The sequence below is a fragment of the Pimephales promelas genome, chromosome 3 (assembly GCF_988280905.1).
Source record: "Pimephales promelas chromosome 3, fPimPro1.hap1.1, whole genome shotgun sequence".
NCBI lineage: Eukaryota > Metazoa > Chordata > Actinopteri > Cypriniformes > Leuciscidae > Pimephales > Pimephales promelas.
The window spans coordinates 10701582-10720667 of record NC_142771.1 but is presented as its reverse complement, the minus strand read 5'-3'; the positions used below and the strand labels follow the sequence as shown (position 1 = coordinate 10720667).

General features: G+C 42.0%; 2 protein-coding genes across 7 annotated transcripts in view; one reads left to right on the top strand and one right to left on the bottom strand.

Annotated features, from left to right (window-relative positions):
* Positions 1-950, top strand: part of LOC120481558 (proteasomal ubiquitin receptor ADRM1) — a 79588-nt gene extending 78638 nt beyond the window's left edge. For all 6 annotated transcript variants that reach the window (XR_005623339.2, XR_016155055.1, XR_016155056.1 and 3 more), the window contains exons 2-3: positions 438-540; positions 652-950. Coding sequence is in view for 2 of the 6 variants with exons in the window: in XM_039675259.2 (XP_039531193.2) it covers positions 438-540; positions 652-755 (207 nt within the window). In the remaining 4 variants the exon portion in view is untranslated. The remainder of the gene's footprint in view (positions 1-437; positions 541-651) is intronic.
* Positions 951-1223: 273 nt separating this feature from the next.
* Positions 1224-1924, bottom strand: LOC120481557 (laminin subunit alpha-4). The gene is made up of 2 exons (XM_039675256.2): positions 1676-1924; positions 1224-1560 (listed from the first exon to the last, which is right to left on the bottom strand). Exons 1-2 carry the CDS (start codon positions 1830-1832, stop codon positions 1412-1414), a joined length of 306 nt encoding a protein of 101 aa, XP_039531190.2. The 5' UTR covers positions 1833-1924; the 3' UTR covers positions 1224-1411.
* Between the last annotated feature and the right edge of the window lie 17162 nt (positions 1925-19086).

The window sequence follows — 19086 nt, the reverse complement described above, 5'->3', positions numbered from 1 at the left end:
TTTAGCCCAAAAATGTATCTAATCAACACTTTTTAATGATATTATTATAGAATATATAGAATTTTCTACTCCAATTCATTGTTGAAATATACGTAGACATTGGCTGTAAATATAACTTGTTTTCATGACAGATTTATTCAAACATACACATAATAATGAAGACTTCACTAACCGGTTAAAGTATAGTACATTTAGCAAAATGCTCCCCGTCTTGCTATGGTAAATATTACATTGTTTGAAAGTGGTTTTATTTACATCTTTCCGCGGTTTAAATACTAAGCGATTACATGAGACATTATGCATTTCACTAAGTTGTACTGTTTTATACTTCCTGATGTTTATTTAATGCTATAATTGGTAGTAAAGAGAATGTATCCTGCTGTGATGTAAACACCCTGTGTGTGTGTGTGTGTGTGTGTGTGTGTGTGTGTGTGCAGGCGATGAGTATGTTCAGCAGTGCTCTAGCCTCCGGTCAGCTCGGCCCTCTCATGAACCAGTTTGGTCATCCCTCTAAAGCAGTTGACGCAGCTAATAAAGGAGGTGAGTTGTTCAACGTCCTCAAATCAACAATTTGATTTCAAAATATATTGAAAAACAGGTAAAATGTTCATCATTTTAATGAACTTTCATTTGCTTTGTCCTGATATTTAGATGTGGAGGCGTTTGCCAAGGCCATGGAGGGCAGTGATGCCAAGACCGATGATGGTGATTCCAAAGACAAGAAAGATGATGATGAGGACATGAGCTTGGATTAGAACGGCCTTCTGAACACAACCGTGTTTCTCTGAAGAGTTAGTCTCATATTAGTCTGAGATGTTTGCCTGTAATCATTGATTCAAGTGTGTTTTGTATGTCCAAAGCTACACTATTGAACAGTTGACTATGTAATGCCAGTTTGGGTGTGTGTGAAGTTAATTAAAGTGACAAGAAACTTGAAGGAAATGTTTATTGGCAATAAAAATAGTTATTTTAAGCAATATGACAAAAAATATCAAAAGTGACAATATTTCTTGAGTTTTCAACTCCAGTGGTTTTAGATGATAATATACAATGAATCCCTATGGCACACGAGTCTGCTTAGGAACAGCCACAGTAAATTGCTCTTCCTCCAGTGTTTTTAAACATCTAAATATTCCCATAAAACCCATTTAACGGTGTTTGGTCAGGATTGTATCAGTGACATCATGTACTAATTAAAGCTGGAACAAAATAAATCCAGTGCCTTTCCTCTGGTCCTGTCATTGATCAGTGGTGTCTTTCCACTTACAGTGCTTTTCATTTAACTACATACATGGGTGTCATAAAAGTAACCATAAATATCTGTTTACATTAAAGGCTAAGCAAACCCACCACCTGTTGATTTGATAGTGTCAGTGTACGTGGAGTATTTAGGGGTTAATGCAGGTGTGGTCTATAAGGCAGGGCAGCCCTGAGTCCCCACAGATCCAGACACAGATGAGGGTTTTGACAGCATGACAGTCCTGTGGTTGAGTACGGCTTTCCTCACGCACCCATGGAAAGGGAGGACGGCGGATGGGAGACCTGGTACAGCTATGGTATCTGCACACGAGAGGACAAAAGGCTTAATTACATTGAGCATCTTACCTCATTATATCAATGCAAGATTCTTGATTTGAAACCTGATAAGAATTGTAAAAGCGTTCAGGTGTCATACCCGGTTTGCTGCCCAGATAAACGGACTCTTTGCCCCCGTTCCATCCTCTCTGTTTGGGACCCACTACATGTTCACTTGCCGAATCCACGTGTAGCTGGAAGACATTGCTCTTCTTCACAACTAAAATATCAGCTCTGGAAGGGTCTAGAGCCTCCATTTTTGTACTCAGCTCTAAGTCCCATGGCCCTCTATCAGAATCCAGAGTTTTGAGAACATTGGAGAAACTTAATTTTTCGCCCGAAAAAAAAAAAAAAACGTAAGGGGTACCACTGTCGTTTTTTTTCGGGCCGAATTTTTGAGTTTCGATATCTCAGCTCTGGAAGGGGCTAGAGCCTCCATTTTTGCACTCAGGTCTAAGTATCATGGCCCTCTACCAGAATCCAGAGTTTTGGGAAGATTGGAGAAACTTAATTTTTCGCCCGAAAAAAAAAACGTAAGGGGTACCAGTGTCGTTTTTTTTTTCGGGCCGAATTTTTGAGTTTCGATATCTCAGCTCTGGAAGGGGCTAGAGCCTACATTTTTGCACTCAGGTCTAAGTCTCATGGCCCTCTATCAGAATCCAGAGTTTTGGGAAGATTGGAGAAACTTAATTTTTCGCCCGAAAAAAAAAAACGTAAGGGGTACCACTGTCGTTTTTTTTTCGGGCCGAATTTTTGAGTTTCGATATCTCAGCTCTGGAAGGGGCTAGAGCCTCCATTTTTGCACTCAGGTCTAAGTCTCATGGCCCTCTATCAGAATCCAGAGTTTTGGGAAGATTGGAGAAACTTAATTTTTTGCCCGAAAAAAAAAAACGTAAGGGGTACCACTGTCGTTTTTTTTTCGGGCCGAATTTTTGAGATTCGATATCTCAGCTCTGGAAGGGGCTAGAACCTCCATTTTTGAACTCAGGTCTAAGTCTCATGGCCCTCTATCAGAATCCAGAGTTTTGGGAAGATTGGAGAAACTTAATTTTTCGCCCGAAAAAAAAAAACGTAAGGGGTACCACTGTCGTTTTTTTTTCGGGCCGAATTTTTGAGTTTCGATATCTCAGCTCTGGAAGGGGCTAGAGCCTCCATTTTTGCACTCTGGTCTAAGTCTCATGGCCCTCTATCAGAATCCAGAGTTTTGGGAAGATTGGAGAAACTTAATTTTTCGCCCAAAAAAAAAAAAACGTAAGGGGTACCACTGTCGTTTTTTTTTCGGGCCGAATTTTTGAGTTTTGATATCTCAGCTCTGGAAGGGGCTAGAGCCTCCATTTTTGCACTCAGGTCTAAGTCTCATGGCCCTCTATCAGAATCCAGAGTTTTGGGAAGATTGGAGAAACTTAATTTTTCGCCCAAAAAAAAAAAACGTAAGGGGTACCACTGTCGTTTTTTTTTCGGGCCGAATTTTTGAGTTTTGATATCTCAGCTCTGGAAGGGGCTAGAGCCTCCATTTTTGCACTCAGGTCTAAGTCTCATGGCCCTCTATCAGAATCCAGAGTTTTGGGAAGATTGGAGAAACTTAATTTTTCGCCCGAAAAAAAAAACGTAAGGGGTACCACTGTCGTTTTTTTTTCGGGCCGAATTTTTGAGTTTCGATATCTCAGCTCTGGAAGGGGCTAGAGCCTCCATTTTTGCACTCAGGTCTAAGTCTCATGGCCCTCTATCAGAATCCAGAGTTTTGGGAAGATTTGAGAAACTTAATTTTTTGCCCCAAAAAAAAAAACGTAAGGGGTACCACTGTCGTTTTTTTTTCGGGCCGAATTTTTAAGTTTTGATATCTCAGCTCTGGAAGGGGCTAGAGCCTCCATTTTTGCACTCAGGTCTAAGTCTCATGGCCCTCTATCAGAATCCAGAGTTTTGGGAAGATTGGAGAAACTTAATTTTTCGCCCGAAAAAAAAAAAACGTAAGGGGTACCACTGTCGTTTTTTTTTCGGGCCGAATTTTTGAGTTTCGATATCTCAGCTCTGGAAGGGGCTAGAGCCTCCATTTTTGCACTCAGGTCTAAATCTCATGGCCCTCTATCAGAATCCAGAGTTTTGGGAAGATTGGAGAAACTTAATTTTTCGCCCGAAAAAAAAAAACGTAAGGGGTACCACTGTCGTTTTTTTTTCGGGCCGAATTTTTGAGTTTCGATATCTCAGCTCTGGAAGGGGCTAGAGCCTCCATTTTTGCACTCAGGTCTAAGTCTCATGGCCCTCTATCAGAATCCAGAGTTTTGGGAAGATTGGAGAAACTTAATTTTTCACCCGAAAAAAAAAAAACGTAAGGGGTACCACTGTCGTTTTTTTTTCGGGCCGAATTTTTGAGTTTCGATATCTCAGCTCTGGAAGGGGCTAGAGCCTCCATTTTTGCACTCAGGTCTAAGTCTCATGGCCCTCTATCAGAATCCAGAGTTTTGAGAAGATTGGAGAAACTTAATTTTTCACCCGAAAAAAAAAACAAAACGAAAGGGGTACCACTGTCGTTTTTTTTTCGGGCCGAATTTTTGAGTTTCGATATCTCAGCTCTGGAAGGGGCTAGAGCCTCCATTTTTGAACTCCGGTCTAAGTCTCATGGCCCTCTATCAGAATCCAGAGTTTTGGGAAGATTGGAGAAACTTAATTTTTCGCCCGAAAAAAAAAAACGTAAGGGGTACCACTGTCGTTTTTTTTTTCGGGCCGAATTTTTGAGTTTTGATATCTCAGCTCTGGAAGGGGCTAGAGCCTCCATTTTTGCACTCTGGTCTAAGTCTCATGGCCCTCTATCAGAATCCAGAGTTTTGGGAAGATTGGAGAAACTTAATTTTTCGCCCGAAAAAAAAAAACGTAAGGGGTACCACTGTCGTTTTTTTTTCGGGCCGAATTTTTGAGTTTTGATATCTCAGCTCTGGAAGGGGCTAGAGCCTCCATTTTTGCACTCTGGTCTAAGTCTCATGGCCCTCTATCAGAATCCAGAGTTTTGGGAAGATTGGAGAAACTTAATTTTTCGCCCGAAAAAAAAAAACCGAAAGGGGTACCACTGTCGTTTTTTTTTCGGGCCGAATTTTTGAGTTTCGATATCTCAGCTCTGGAAGGGGCTAGAGCCTCCATTTTTGCACTCAGGTCTAAGTCTCATGGCCCTCTATCAGAATCCAGAGTTTTGGGAAGATTGGAGAAACTTAATTTTTCGCCCGAAAAAAAAACCCGAAAGGGGTACCACTGTCGTTTTTTTTTCGGGCCGAATTTTTGAGTTTCGATATCTCAGCTCTGGAAGGGGCTAGAGCCTCCATTTTTGAACTCAGGTCTAAGTCTCATGCCCCTCTATCAGAATCCAGAGTTTTGGGAAGATTGGAGAAACTTAATTTTTCGCCCGAAAAAAAAAAACGTAAGGGGTACCACTGTCGTTTTTTTTTCGGGCCGAATTTTTGAGTTTTGATATCTCAGCTCTGGAAGGGGCTAGAGCCTCCATTTTTGCACTCAGGTCTAAGTCTCATGGCCCTCTATCAGAATCCAGAGTTTTGGGAAGATTGGAGAAACTTAATTTTTCGCCCGAAAAAAAAAAACGTAAGGGGTACCACTGTCGTTTTTTTTTCGGGCCGAATTTTTGAGATTCGATATCTCAGCTCTGGAAGGGGCTAGAGCCTCCATTTTTGAACTCAGGTCTAAGTCTCATGGCCCTCTATCAGAATCCAGAGTTTTGGGAAGATTGGAGAAACTTAATTTTTCGCCCGAAAAAAAAAACGTAAGGGGTACCACTGTCGTTTTTTTTTTCGGGCCGAATTTTTGAGTTTCGATATCTCAGCTCTGGAAGGGGCTAGAGCCTCCATTTTTGCACTCTGGTCTAAGTCTCATGGCCCTCTATCAGAATCCAGAGTTTTGGGAAGATTGGAGAAACTTAATTTTTCGCCCAAAAAAAAAAAACGTAAGGGGTACCACTGTCGTTTTTTTTTCGGGCCGAATTTTTGAGTTTTGATATCTCAGCTCTGGAAGGGGCTAGAGCCTCCATTTTTGCACTCAGGTCTAAGTCTCATGGCCCTCTATCAGAATCCAGAGTTTTGGGAAGATTGGAGAAACTTAATTTTTCGCCCGAAAAAAAAAACGTAAGGGGTACCACTGTCGTTTTTTTTTTCGGGCCGAATTTTTGAGTTTCGATATCTCAGCTCTGGAAGGGGCTAGAGCCTCCATTTTTGCACTCAGGTCTAAGTCTCATGGCCCTCTATCAGAATCCAGAGTTTTGGGAAGATTGGAGAAACTTAATTTTTCGCCCCAAAAAAAAAACGTAAGGGGTACCACTGTCGTTTTTTTTTCGGGCCGAATTTTTAAGTTTTGATATCTCAGCTCTGGAAGGGGCTAGAGCCTCCATTTTTGCACTCAGGTCTAAGTCTCATGGCCCTCTATCAGAATCCAGAGTTTTGGGAAGATTGGAGAAACTTAATTTTTCGCCCGAAAAAAAAAAAACGTAAGGGGTACCACTGTCGTTTTTTTTTCCGGGCCGAATTTTTGAGTTTCGATATCTCAGCTCTGGAAGGGGCTAGAGCCTCCATTTTTGCACTCAGGTCTAAATCTCATGGCCCTCTATCAGAATTCAGAGTTTTGGGAAGATTGGAGAAACTTAATTTTTCGCCCGAAAAAAAAAACGTAAGGGGTACCACTGTCGTTTTTTTTTCGGGCCGAATTTTTGAGTTTCGATATCTCAGCTCTGGAAGGGGCTAGAGCCTCCATTTTTGCACTCAGGTCTAAGTCTCATGGCCCTCTATCAGAATCCAGAGTTTTGGGAAGATTGGAGAAACTTAATTTTTCACCCGAAAAAAAAAAAACGTAAGGGGTACCACTGTCGGTTTTTTTTCGGGCCGAATTTTTGAGTTTCGATATCTCAGCTCTGGAAGGGGCTAGAGCCTCCATTTTTGCACTCAGGTCTAAGTCTCATGGCCCTCTATCAGAATCCAGAGTTTTGGGAAGATTGGAGAAACTTAATTTTTCGCCCGAAAAAAAAAAACGTAAGGGGTACTACTGTCGTTTTTTTTCGGGCCGAATTTTTGAGTTTCGATATCTCAGCTCTGGAAGGGGCTAGAGCCTCCATTTTTGCACTCAGGTCTAAGTCTCATGGCCCTCTATCAGAATCCAGAGTTTTGGGAAGATTGGAGAAACTTAATTTTTCGCCCGAAAAAAAAAAACGTAAGGGGTACCACTGTCGTTTTTTTTCGGGCCGAATTTTTGAGATTCGATATCTCAGCTCTGGAAGGGGCTAGAGCCTCCATTTTTGAACTCAGATCTAAGTCTCATGGCCCTCTATCAGAATCCAGAGTTTTGGGAAGATTGGAGAAACTTAATTTTTCGCCCGAAAAAAAAAACGACAGTGGTACCCCTTACGTTTTTTTTTTTTCGGGTGAAAAATTAAGTTTCTCCAATCTTCCCAAAACTCTGGATTCTGTTAGAGGGCCATGAGACTTAGACCTGAGTGCAAAAATGGAGGCTCTAGCCCCTTCCAGAGCTGAGATATCGAAACTCAAAAATTCGGCCCGAAAAAAAAAACGACAGTGGTACCCCTTACGTTTTTTTTTTCGGGCGAAAAATTAAGTTTCTCCAATCTTCCCAAAACTCTGGATTCTGATAGAGGGCCATGAGACTTAGACCTGAGTTCAAAAATGGAGGCTCTAGCCCCTTCCAGAGCTGAGATATCGAAACTCAAAAATTCGGCCCGAAAAAAAAACGACAGTGGTACCCCTTACGGTTTTTTTTTCGGGCGAAAAATTAAGTTTCTCCAATCTTCCCAAAACTCTGGATTCTGATAGAGGGCCATGAGACTTAGACCTGAGTTCAAAAATGGAGGCTCTAGCCCCTTCCAGAGCTGAGATATCGAAACTCAAAAATTCGGCCTGAAAAAAAAAACGACAGTGGTAACCCTTACGTTTTTTTTTTTCGGCAAAAAATTAAGTTTCTCCAATCTTCCCAAAACTCTGGATTCTGATAGAGGGCCATGAGACTTAGACCTGAGTGCAAAAATGGAGGCTCTAGCCCCTTCCAGAGCTGAGATATTGAAACTCAAAAAATCGGCCCGAAAAAAAAAACGACAGTGGTACCCCTTACGTTTTTTTTTTTCGGGCGAAAAATTAAGTTTCTCCAATCTTCCCAAAACTCTGGATTCTGATAGAGGGCCATGAGACTTAGACCTGAGTTCAAAAATGGAGGCTCTAGCCCCTTCCAGAGCTGAGATATCGAAACTCAAAAATTCGACCTGAAAAAAAAAACGACAGTGGTACCCCTTACGTTTTTTTTTTTCGGCGAAAAATTAAGTTTCTCCAATCTTCCCAAAACTCTGGATTCTGATAGAGGGCCATGAGACTTAGACCTGAGTGCAAAAATGGAGGCTCTAGCCCCTTCCAGAGCTGAGATATCGAAACTCAAAAAATCGGCCCGAAAAAAAAACGACAGTGGTACCCCTTACGTTTTTTTTTTCGGGCGAAAAATTAAGTTTCTCCAATCTTCCCAAAACTCTGGATTCTGATAGAGGGCCATGAGACTTAGACCTGAGTGCAAAAATGGAGGCTCTAGCCCCTTCCAGAGCTGAGATATCGAAACTCAAAAAATCGGCCCGAAAAAAAAACGACAGTGGTACCCCTTACGTTTTTTTTTTTTCGGGCGAAAAATTAAGTTTCTCCAATCTTCCCAAAACTCTGGATTCTGATAGAGGGCCATGAGACTTAGACCTGAGTTCAAAAATGGAGGCTCTAGCCCCTTCCAGAGCTGAGATATCGAAACTCAAAAATTCGGCCCGAAAAAAAAACGATAGTGGTACCCCTTACGGTTTTTTTTTTTCGGGCGAAAAATTAAGTTTCTCCAATCTTCCCAAAACTCTGGATTCTGATAGAGGGCCATGAGACTTAGACCTGAGTTCAAAAATGGAGGCTCTAGCCCCTTCCAGAGCTGAGATATCGAAACTCAAAAATTCGGCCTAAAAAAAAAAAACCACAGTGGTACCCCTTTCGTTTTTTTTTTCCGGCGAAAAATTAAGTTTCTCCAATCTTCCCAAAACTCTGGATTCTGATAGAGGGCCATGAGACTTAGACCTGAGTTCAAAAATGGAGGCTCTAGCCCCTTCCAGAGCTGAGATATCGAAACTCAAAAATTCGGCCCGAAAAAAAAAAACGACAGTGGTACCCCTTACGTTTTTTTTTTTCGGGCGAAAAATTAAGTTTCTCCAATCTTCCCAAAACTCTGGATTCTGATAGAGGGCCATGAGACTTAGACCTGAGTGCAAAAATGGAGGCTCTAGCCCCTTCCAGAGCTGAGATATCGAAACTCAAAAATTCGGCCCAAAAAAAAAACGACAGTGGTACCCCTTACGTTTTTTTTTTCGGGCGAAAAATTAAGTTTCTCCAATCTTCCCAAAACTCTGGATTCTGATAGAGGGCCATGAGACTTAGACCTTAATGCAAAAATGGAGGCTCTAGCCCCTTCCAGAGCTGAGATATCGAAACTCAAAAATTCGGCCCGAAAAAAAAAACGACAGTGGTACCCCTTACGTTTTTTTTTTCGGGCGAAAAATTAAGTTTCTCTAATCTTCCCAAAACTCTGGATTCTGATAGAGGGCCATGAGACTTAGACCTGAGTTCAAAAATGGAGGCTCTAGCCCCTTCCAGAGCTGAGATATCGAAACTCAAAAATTCGGCCCGAAAAAAAAACGACAGTGGTACCCCTTACGGTTTTTTTTCCGGGCGAAAAATTAAGTTTCTGCAATCTTCCCAAAACTCTGGATTCTGATAGAGGGCCATGAGACTTAGACCTGAGTTCAAAAATGGAGGCTCTAGCCCCTTCCAGAGCTGAGATATCGAAACTCAAAAATTCGGCCTGAAAAAAAAAAACCACAGTGGTACCCCTTACGGTTTTTTTTTCCGGCGAAAAATTAAGTTTCTCCAATCTTCCCAAAACTCTGGATTCTGATAGAGGGCCATGAGACTTAGACCTGAGTTCAAAAATGGAGGCTCTATCCCCTTCCAGAGCTGAGATATCGAAACTCAAAAATTCGGCCCGAAAAAAAAAACGACAGTGGTACCCCTTACGTTTTTTTTTTCGGGCGAAAAATTAAGTTTCTCCAATCTTCCCAAAACTCTGGATTCTGATAGAGGGCCATGAGACTTAGACCTTAATGCAAAAATGGAGGCTCTAGCCCCTTCCAGAGCTGAGATATCGAAACTCAAAAATTCGGCCCGAAAAAAAAAACGACAGTGGTACCCCTTACGGTTTTTTTTCCGGGCGAAAAATTAAGTTTCTCCAATCTTCCCAAAACTCTGGATTCTGATAGAGGGCCATGAGACTTAGACCTGAGTTCAAAAATGGAGGCTCTAGCCCCTTCCAGAGCTGAGATATCGAAACTCAAAAATTCGGCCTGAAAAAAAAAAACCACAGTGGTACCCCTTACGGTTTTTTTTTCCGGCGAAAAATTAAGTTTCTCCAATCTTCCCAAAACTCTGGATTCTGATAGAGGGCCATGAGACTTAGACCTGAGTTCAAAAATGGAGGCTCTATCCCCTTCCAGAGCTGAGATATCGAAACTCAAAAATTCGGCCCGAAAAAAAAAACGACAGTGGTACCCCTTACGGTTTTTTTTTTCGGGCGAAAAATTAAGTTTCTCCAATCTTCCCAAAACTCTGGATTCTGATAGAGGGCCATGAGACTTAGACCTGAGTGCAAAAATGGAGGCTCTAGCCCCTTCCAGAGCTGAGATATCGAAACTCAAAAATTCGGCCCGAAAAAAAAAACGACAGTGGTACCCCTTACGTTTTTTTTTTTTGGGCGAAAAATTAAGTTTCTCCAATCTTCCCAAAACTCTGGATTCTGATAGAGGGCCATGAGACTTAGACCTGAGTTCAAAAATGGAGGCTCTATCCCCTTCCAGAGCTGAGATATCGAAACTCAAAAATTCGGCCCGAAAAAAAAAACGACAGTGGTACCCCTTACGTTTTTTTTTTCGGGCGAAAAATTAAGTTTCTCCAATCTTCCCAAAACTCTGGATTCTGATAGAGGGCCATGAGACTTAGACCTTAATGCAAAAATGGAGGCTCTAGCCCCTTCCAGAGCTGAGATATCGAAACTCAAAAATTCGGCCCGAAAAAAAAAACGACAGTGGTACCCCTTACGTTTTTTTTTTCGGGCGAAAAATTAAGTTTCTCTAATCTTCCCAAAACTCTGGATTCTGATAGAGGGCCATGAGACTTAGACCTGAGTTCAAAAATGGAGGCTCTAGCCCCTTCCAGAGCTGAGATATCGAAACTCAAAAATTCGGCCCGAAAAAAAAACGACAGTGGTACCCCTTACGGTTTTTTTTCCGGGCGAAAAATTAAGTTTCTCCAATCTTCCCAAAACTCTGGATTCTGATAGAGGGCCATGAGACTTAGACCTGAGTTCAAAAATGGAGGCTCTAGCCCCTTCCAGAGCTGAGATATCGAAACTCAAAAATTCGGCCTGAAAAAAAAAAACCACAGTGGTACCCCTTACGGTTTTTTTTTCCGGCGAAAAATTAAGTTTCTCCAATCTTCCCAAAACTCTGGATTCTGATAGAGGGCCATGAGACTTAGACCTGAGTTCAAAAATGGAGGCTCTATCCCCTTCCAGAGCTGAGATATCGAAACTCAAAAATTCGGCCCGAAAAAAAAAACGACAGTGGTACCCCTTACGGTTTTTTTTTTCGGGCGAAAAATTAAGTTTCTCCAATCTTCCCAAAACTCTGGATTCTGATAGAGGGCCATGAGACTTAGACCTGAGTGCAAAAATGGAGGCTCTAGCCCCTTCCAGAGCTGAGATATCGAAACTCAAAAATTCGGCCCGAAAAAAAAAACGACAGTGGTACCCCTTACGTTTTTTTTTTTGGGGCGAAAAATTAAGTTTCTCCAATCTTCCCAAAACTCTGGATTCTGGTAGAGAGCCATGAGACTTAGACCTGAGTGCAAAAATGGAGGCTCTAGCCCCTTCCAGAGCTGAGATATCGAAACTCAAAAATCGGCCCGAAAAAAAAACGACAGTGGTACCCCTTACGTTTTTTTTTTTCGGGCGAAAAATTACGTTTCTCCAATCTTCCCAAAACTCTGGATTCTGATAGAGGGCCATGAGACTTAGACCTGAGTGCAAAAATGGAGGCTCTAGCCCCTTCCAGAGCTGAGATATCGAAACTCAAAAATTCGGCCCAAAAAAAAAACGACAATGGTACCCCTTACGTTTTTTTTTTTCGGGCGAAAAATTAAGTTTCTCCAATCTTCCCAAAACTCTGGATTCTGATAGAGGGCCATGAGACTTAGACCTGAGTGCAAAAATGGAGGCTCTAGCCCCTTCCAGAGCTGAGATATCGAAACTCAAAAATTCGGCCCGAAAAAAAAAACGACAGTGGTACCCCTTACGTTTTTTTTTCGGGCGAAAAATTAAGTTTCTCCAATCTTCCCAAAACTCTGGATTCTGATAGAGGGCCATGAGACTTAGACCTGAGTTCAAAAATGGAGGCTCTAGCCCCTTCCAGAGCTGAGATATCGAAACTCAAAAATTCGGCCCGAAAAAAAAAACGACAGTGGTACCCCTTACGTTTTTTTTTTTCGGGCGAAAAATTAAGTTTCTCCAATCTTCCCAAAACTCTGGATTCTGATAGAGGGCCATGAGACTTAGACCTGAGTGCAAAAATGGAGGCTCTAGCCCCTTCCAGAGCTGAGATATCGAAACTCAAAAATTCGGCCCGAAAAAAAAACGACAGTGGTACCCCTTACGTTTTTTTTTTTTGGGCGAAAAATTAAGTTTCTCCAATCTTCCCAAAACTCTGGATTCTGGTAGAGGGCCATGAGACTTAGACCTGAGTGCAAAAATGGAGGCTCTAGCCCCTTCCAGAGCTGAGATATCGAAACTCAAAAAATCGGCCCGAAAAAAAAACGACAGTGGTACCCCTTACGTTTTTTTTTTTCGGGCGAAAAATTACGTTTCTCCAATCTTCCCAAAACTCTGGATTCTGATAGAGGGCCTTGAGACTTAGACCTCAGTGCAAAAATGGAGGCTCTAGCCCCTTCCAGAGCTGAGATATCGAAACTCAAAAATTCGGCCCGAAAAAAAAAACGACAGTGGTACCCCTTACGGGTTTTTTTTTTCGGGCGAAAAATTAAGTTCCTCCAATCTTCCCAAAACTCTGGATTCTGATAGAGGGCCATGAGACTTAGACCTGAGTGCAAAAATGGAGGCTCTAGCCCCTTCCAGAGCTGAGATATCGAAACTCAAAAATTCGGCCCGAAAAAAAACCGACAGTGGTACCCCTTACGTTTTTTTTTCGGGCGAAAAATTACGTTTCTCCAATCTTCCCAAAACTCTGGATTCTGATAGAGGGCCATGAGACTTAGACCTCAGTGCAAAAATGGAGGCTCTAGCCCCTTCCAGAGCTGAGATATCGAAACTCAAAAATTCGGCCTGAAAAAAAAAACGACAGTGGTACCCCTTACGTTTTTTTTTTTCGGCGAAAAATTAAGTTTCTCCAATCTTCCCAAAACTCTGGATTCTGATAGAGGGCCATGAGACTTAGACCTGAGTGCAAAAATGGAGGCTCTAGCCCCTTCCAGAGCTGAGATATCGAAACTCAAAAAATCGGCCCGAAAAAAAAACGACAGTGGTACCCCTTACGTTTTTTTTTTCGGGCGAAAAATTAAGTTTCTCCAATCTTCCCAAAACTCTGGATTCTGATAGAGGGCCATGAGACTTAGACCTGAGTGCAAAAATGGAGGCTCTAGCCCCTTCCAGAGCTGAGATATCGAAACTCAAAAAATCGGCCCGAAAAAAAAACGACAGTGGTACCCCTTACGTTTTTTTTTTTCGGGCGAAAAATTAAGTTTCTCCAATCTTCCCAAAACTCTGGATTCTGATAGAGGGCCATGAGACTTAGACCTGAGTTCAAAAATGGAGGCTCTAGCCCCTTCCAGAGCTGAGATATCGAAACTCAAAAATTCGGCCTAAAAAAAAAAAACACAGTGGTACCCCTTACGTTTTTTTTTTCCGGCGAAAAATTAAGTTTCTCCAATCTTCCCAAAACTCTGGATTCTGATAGAGGGCCATGAGACTTAGACCTGAGTGCAAAAATGGAGGCTCTAGCCCCTTCCAGAGCTGAGATATCGAAACTCAAAAATTCGGCCCAAAAAAAAAACGACAGTGGTACCCCTTACGTTTTTTTTTTCGGGCGAAAAATTAAGTTTCTCCAATCTTCCCAAAACTCTGGATTCTGATAGAGGGCCATGAGACTTAGACCTGAGTTCAAAAATGGAGGCTCTAGCCCCTTCCAGAGCTGAGATATCGAAACTCAAAAATTCGGCCCGAAAAAAAAACGACAGTGGTACCCCTTATGGTTTTTTTTTTCGGGTGAAAAATTAAGTTTCTCCAATCTTCCCAAAACTCTGGATTCTGATAGAGGGCCATGAGACTTAGACCTGAGTTCAAAAATGGAGGCTCTAGTCCCTTCCAGAGCTGAGATATCGAAACTCAAAAATTCGGTCCGAAAAAAAAACGACAGTGGTACCCCTTACGTTTTTTTTTTTTTCGGCGAAAAATTAAGTTTCTCCAATCTTCCCAAAACTCTGGATTCTGATAGAGGGCCATGAGACTTAGATCTGAGTGCAAAAATGGAGGCTCTAGCCCCTTCCAGAGCTGAGACATCGAAACTCAAAAATTCGGCCCGAAAAAAAAAACGACAGTGGTACCCCTTACGGTTTTTTTTTTCGGGCGAAAAATTAAGTTTCTCCAATCTTCTCAAAACTCTGGATTCTGATAGAGGGCAATGAGACTTAGACCAGAGTGCAAAAATGGAGGCTCTAGCCCCTTCCAGAGCTGAGATATCAAAACTCAAAAATTCGGCCGGAAAAAAAAACGACAGTGGTACCCCTTACGTTTTTTTTTTTCGGGCGAAAAATTAAGTTTCTCCAATCTTCCCAAAACTCTGGATTCTGATAGAGGGCCATGAGACTTAGACCTGAGTGCAAAAATGGAGGCTCTAGCCCCTTCCAGAGCTGAGATATCGAAACTCAAAAAATCGGCCCGAAAAAAAAACGACAGTGGTACCCCTTACGTTTTTTTTTTTCGGGCGAAAAATTAAGTTTCTCCAATCTTCCCAAAACTCTGGATTCTGATAGAGGGCCATGAGACTTAGACCTGAGTGCAAAAATGGAGGCTCTAGCCCCTTCCAGAGCTGAGATATCGAAACTCAAAAAATCGGCCCGAAAAAAAAACGACAGTGGTACCCCTTACGTTTTTTTTTTTTCGGGCGAAAAATTAAGTTTCTCCAATCTTCCCAAAACTCTGGATTCTGATAGAGGGCCATGAGACTTAGACCTGAGTTCAAAAATGGAGGCTCTAGCCCCTTCCAGAGCTGAGATATCGAAACTCAAAAATTCGGCCCAAAAAAAAAAACGACAGTGGTACCCCTTACGTTTTTTTTTTTCGGGCGAAAAATTAAGTTTCTCCAATCTTCCCAAAACTCTGGATTCTGATAGAGGGCCATGAGACTTAGACCTGAGTTCAAAAATGGAGGCTCTAGCCCCTTCCAGAGCTGAGATATCGAAACTCAAAAATTCTGCCCGAAAAAAAAACGACAGTGGTACCCCTTACGGTTTTTTTTTTTCGGGTGAAAAATTAAGTTTCTCCAATCTTCCCAAAACTCTGGATTCTGATAGAGGGCCATGAGACTTAGACCTGAGTTCAAAAATGGAGGCTCTAGCCCCTTCCAGAGCTGAGATATCGAAACTCAAAAATTCGGCCTGAAAAAAAAAAACGACAGTGGTACCCCTTACGTTTTTTTTTTTCGGCGAAAAATTACGTTTCTCCAATCTTCCCAAAACTCTGGATTCTGATAGAGAGCCATGAGACTTAGATCTGAGTGCAAAAATGGAGGCTCTAGCCCCTTCCAGAGCTGAGACATCGAAACTCAAAAATTCGGTCCGAAAAAAAACGACAGTGGTACCCCTTAGGTTTTTTTTTTCGGGCGAAAAATTAAGTTTCTCCAATCTTCTCAAAACTCTGGATTCTGATAGAGGGCAATGAGACTTAGACCAGAGTGCAAAAATGGAGGCTCTAGCCCCTTCCAGAGCTGAGATATCAAAACTCAAAAATTCGGCTGGAAAAAAAAAACGACAGTGGTACCCCTTACGTTTTTTTTTTCGGGCGAAAAATTAAGTTTCTCCAATTTTCCCAAAACTCTGGATTCTGATAGAGGGCCATGAGACTTAGACCTGAGTGCAAAAACGGAGGCTCTAGCCCCTTCCAGAGCTGAGATATCGAAACTCAAAAAATCGGCCCGAAAAAAAAACGACAGTGGTACCCCTTACGTTTTTTTTTTTTCGGGCGAAAAATTAAGTTTCTCCAATCTTCCCAAAACTCTGGATTCTGATAGAGGGCCATGAGACTTAGACCTCAGTGCAAAAATGGAGGCTCTAGCCCCTTCCAGAGCTGAGATATCGAAACTCAAAAATTCGGCCCGAAAAAAAAAACGACAGTGGTACCCCTTACGGTTTTTTTTTTCGGGCGAAAAATTAAGTTCCTCCAATCTTCCCAAAACTCTGGATTCTGATAGAGGGCCATGAGACTTAGATCTGAGTGCAAAAATGGAGTCTCTAGCCCCTTCCAGAGCTGAGATATCGAAACTCAAAAATTCGGCCCCAAAAAAAACCGACAGTGGTACCCCTTACGTTTTTTTTTTCGGGCGAAAAATTAAGTTTCTCCAATCTTCCGAAAACTCTGGATTCTGATAGAGGGCCATGAGACTTAGACCTGAGTGCAAAAATGGAGGCTCTAGACCCTTCCAGAGCTGAGATATCAAAACTTAAAAATTCGGCCCGAAAAAAAACCGATAGTGGTACCCCTTACGGTTTTTTTTTCGGGTGAAAAATTAAGTTTCTCCAATCTTCCGAAAACTCTGGATTCTGATAGAGGGCCATGAGACCTAGACCTGAGTTCAAAAATGGAGGCTCTAGCCCCTTCCAGAGCTGAGATATCGAAACTCAAAAATTCGGCCCGAAAAAAAAAACGACAGTGGTACCCCTTACGTTTTTTTTTTTCGGGCGAAAAATTAAGTTTCTCCAATCTTCCCAAAACTCTGGATTCTGATAGAGGGCCATGAGACTTAGACCTGAGTGCAAAAATGGAGGCTCTAGCCCCTTCCAGAGCTGAGATATCGAAACTCAAAAATTCGGCCCGAAAAAAAAAACGACAGTGGTACCTTTTACGGTTTTTTTTTTCGGGCGAAAAATTAAGTTTCTCCAATCTTCCCAAAACTCTGGATTCTGATAGAGGGCCATGAGACTTAGACCAGAGTGCAAAAATGGAGGCTCTAGCCCCTTCCAGAGCTGAGATATCAAAACTCAAAAATTCGGCCCGAAAAAAAAACGACAGTGGTACCCCTGACGTTTTTTTTTTTCGGGCGAAAAATTAAGTTTCTCCAATCTTCCCAAAACTCTGGATTCTGATAGAGGGCCATGAGACTTAGACCTGAGTTCAAAAATGGAGGCTCTAGCCCCTTCCAGAGCTGAGATATCGAAACTCAAAAATTCGGCCCGAAAAAAAAACGACAGTGGTACCCCTTACGGTTTTTTTTTTCGGGTGAAAAATTAAGTTTCTCCAATCTTCCCAAAACTCTGGATTCTGATAGAGGGCCATGAGACTTAGACCTGAGTTCAAAAATGGAGGCTCTAGCCCCTTCCAGAGCTGAGATATCGAAACTCAAAAATTCGGCCTGAAAAAAAAAAAACGACAGTGGTACCCCTTCCTTTTTTTTTTTTTCGGCGAAAAATTAAGTTTCTCCAATCTTCCCAAAACTCTGGATTCTGATAGAGGGCCATGAGACTTAGATCTGAGTGCAAAAATGGAGGCTCTAGCCCCTTCCAGAGCTGAGACATCGAAACTCAAAAATTCGGCCCGAAAAAAAACGACAGTGGTACCCCTTAGGTTTTTTTTTTTCGGGCGAAAAATTAAGTTTCTCCAATCTTCTCAAAACTCTGGATTCTGATAGAGGGCAATGAGACTTAGACCAGAGTGCAAAAATGGAGGCTCTAGCCCCTTCCAGAGCTGAGATATCAAAACTCAAAAATTCGGCCGGAAAAAAAAACGACAGTGGTACCCCTTACGTTTTTTTTTTTCGGGCGAAAAATTAAGTTTCTCCAATCTTCCCAAAACTCTGGATTCTGATAGAGGGCCATGAGACTTAGACCTGAGTGCAAAAATGGAGGCTCTAGCCCCTTCCAGAGCTGAGATATCGAAACTCAAAAAATCGGCCCGAAAAAAAAACGACAGTGGTACCCCTTACGTTTTTTTTTTTCGGGCGAAAAATTAAGTTTCTCCAATCTTCCCAAAACTCTGGATTCTGATAGAGGGCCATGAGACTTAGACCTGAGTGCAAAAATGGAGGCTCTAGCCCCTTCCAGAGCTGAGATATCGAAACTCAAAAAATCGGCCCGAAAAAAAAACGACAGTGGTACCCCTTACGTTATTTTTTTTTTTGGGCGAAAAATTAAGTTTCTCCAATCTTCCCAAAACTCTGGATTCTGATAGAGGGCCATGAGACTTAGACCTGAGTTCAAAAATGGAGGCTCTAGCCCCTTCCAGAGCTGAGATATCGAAACTCAAAAATTCGGCCCGAAAAAAAAACGACAGTGGTACCCCTTACGTTTTTTTTTTTCGGGCGAAAAATTAAGTTTCTCCAATCTTCCCAAAACTCTGGATTCTGATAGAGGGCCATGAGACTTAGACCTGAGTGCAAAAATGGAGGCTCTAGCCCCTTCCAGAGCTGAGATATCGAAACTCAAAAATTCGGCCCGAAAAAAAAAACGACAGTGGTACCCCTTACGGTTTTTTTTTTCGGGCGAAAAATTAAGTTTCTCCAATCTTCCCAAAACTCTGGATTCTGATAGAGGGCCATGAGACTTAGACCAGAGTGCAAAAATGGAGGCTCTAGCCCCTTCCAGAGCTGAGATATCAAAACTCAAAAATTCGGCCCGAAAAAAAAAACGACAGTGGTACCCCTTACGTTTTTTTTTTTGGGGCGAAAAATTAAGTTTCTCCAATCTTCCCAAAACTCTGGATTCTGATAGAGGGCCATGAGACTTAGACCTGAGTTCAAAAATGGAGGCTCTAGCCCCTTCCAGAGCTGAGATATCGAAACTCAAAAATTCTGCCCGAAAAAAAAACGACAGTGGTACCCCTTACGGTTTTTTTTTTCGGGTGAAAAATTAAGTTTCTCCAATCTTCCCAAAACTCTGGATTCTGATAGAGGGCCATGAGACTTAGACCTGAGTTCAAAAATGGAGGCTCTAGCCCCTTCCAGAGCTGAGATATCGAAACTCAAAAATTCGGCCTGAAAAAAAAAAACGACAGTGGTACCCCTTACGTTTTTTTTTTTCGGCGAAAAATTACGTTTCTCCAATCTTCCCAAAACTCTGGATTCTGATAGAGGGCCATGAGACTTAGATCTGAGTGCAAAAATGGAGGCTCTAG

Coding starts and splice junctions, on each gene's coding strand:
- LOC120481557 (XM_039675256.2), bottom strand. CDS start 1,832: ATGGAGGCTCTAGACCCTTCCAGAGCTGATATTTTAGTTGTGAAGAAG. Junction 1,561..1,675: donor TTATCTGGGCAGCAAACCGG/GTATGACACCTG, acceptor TCTCGTGTGCAG/ATACCATAGCTGTACCAGGT.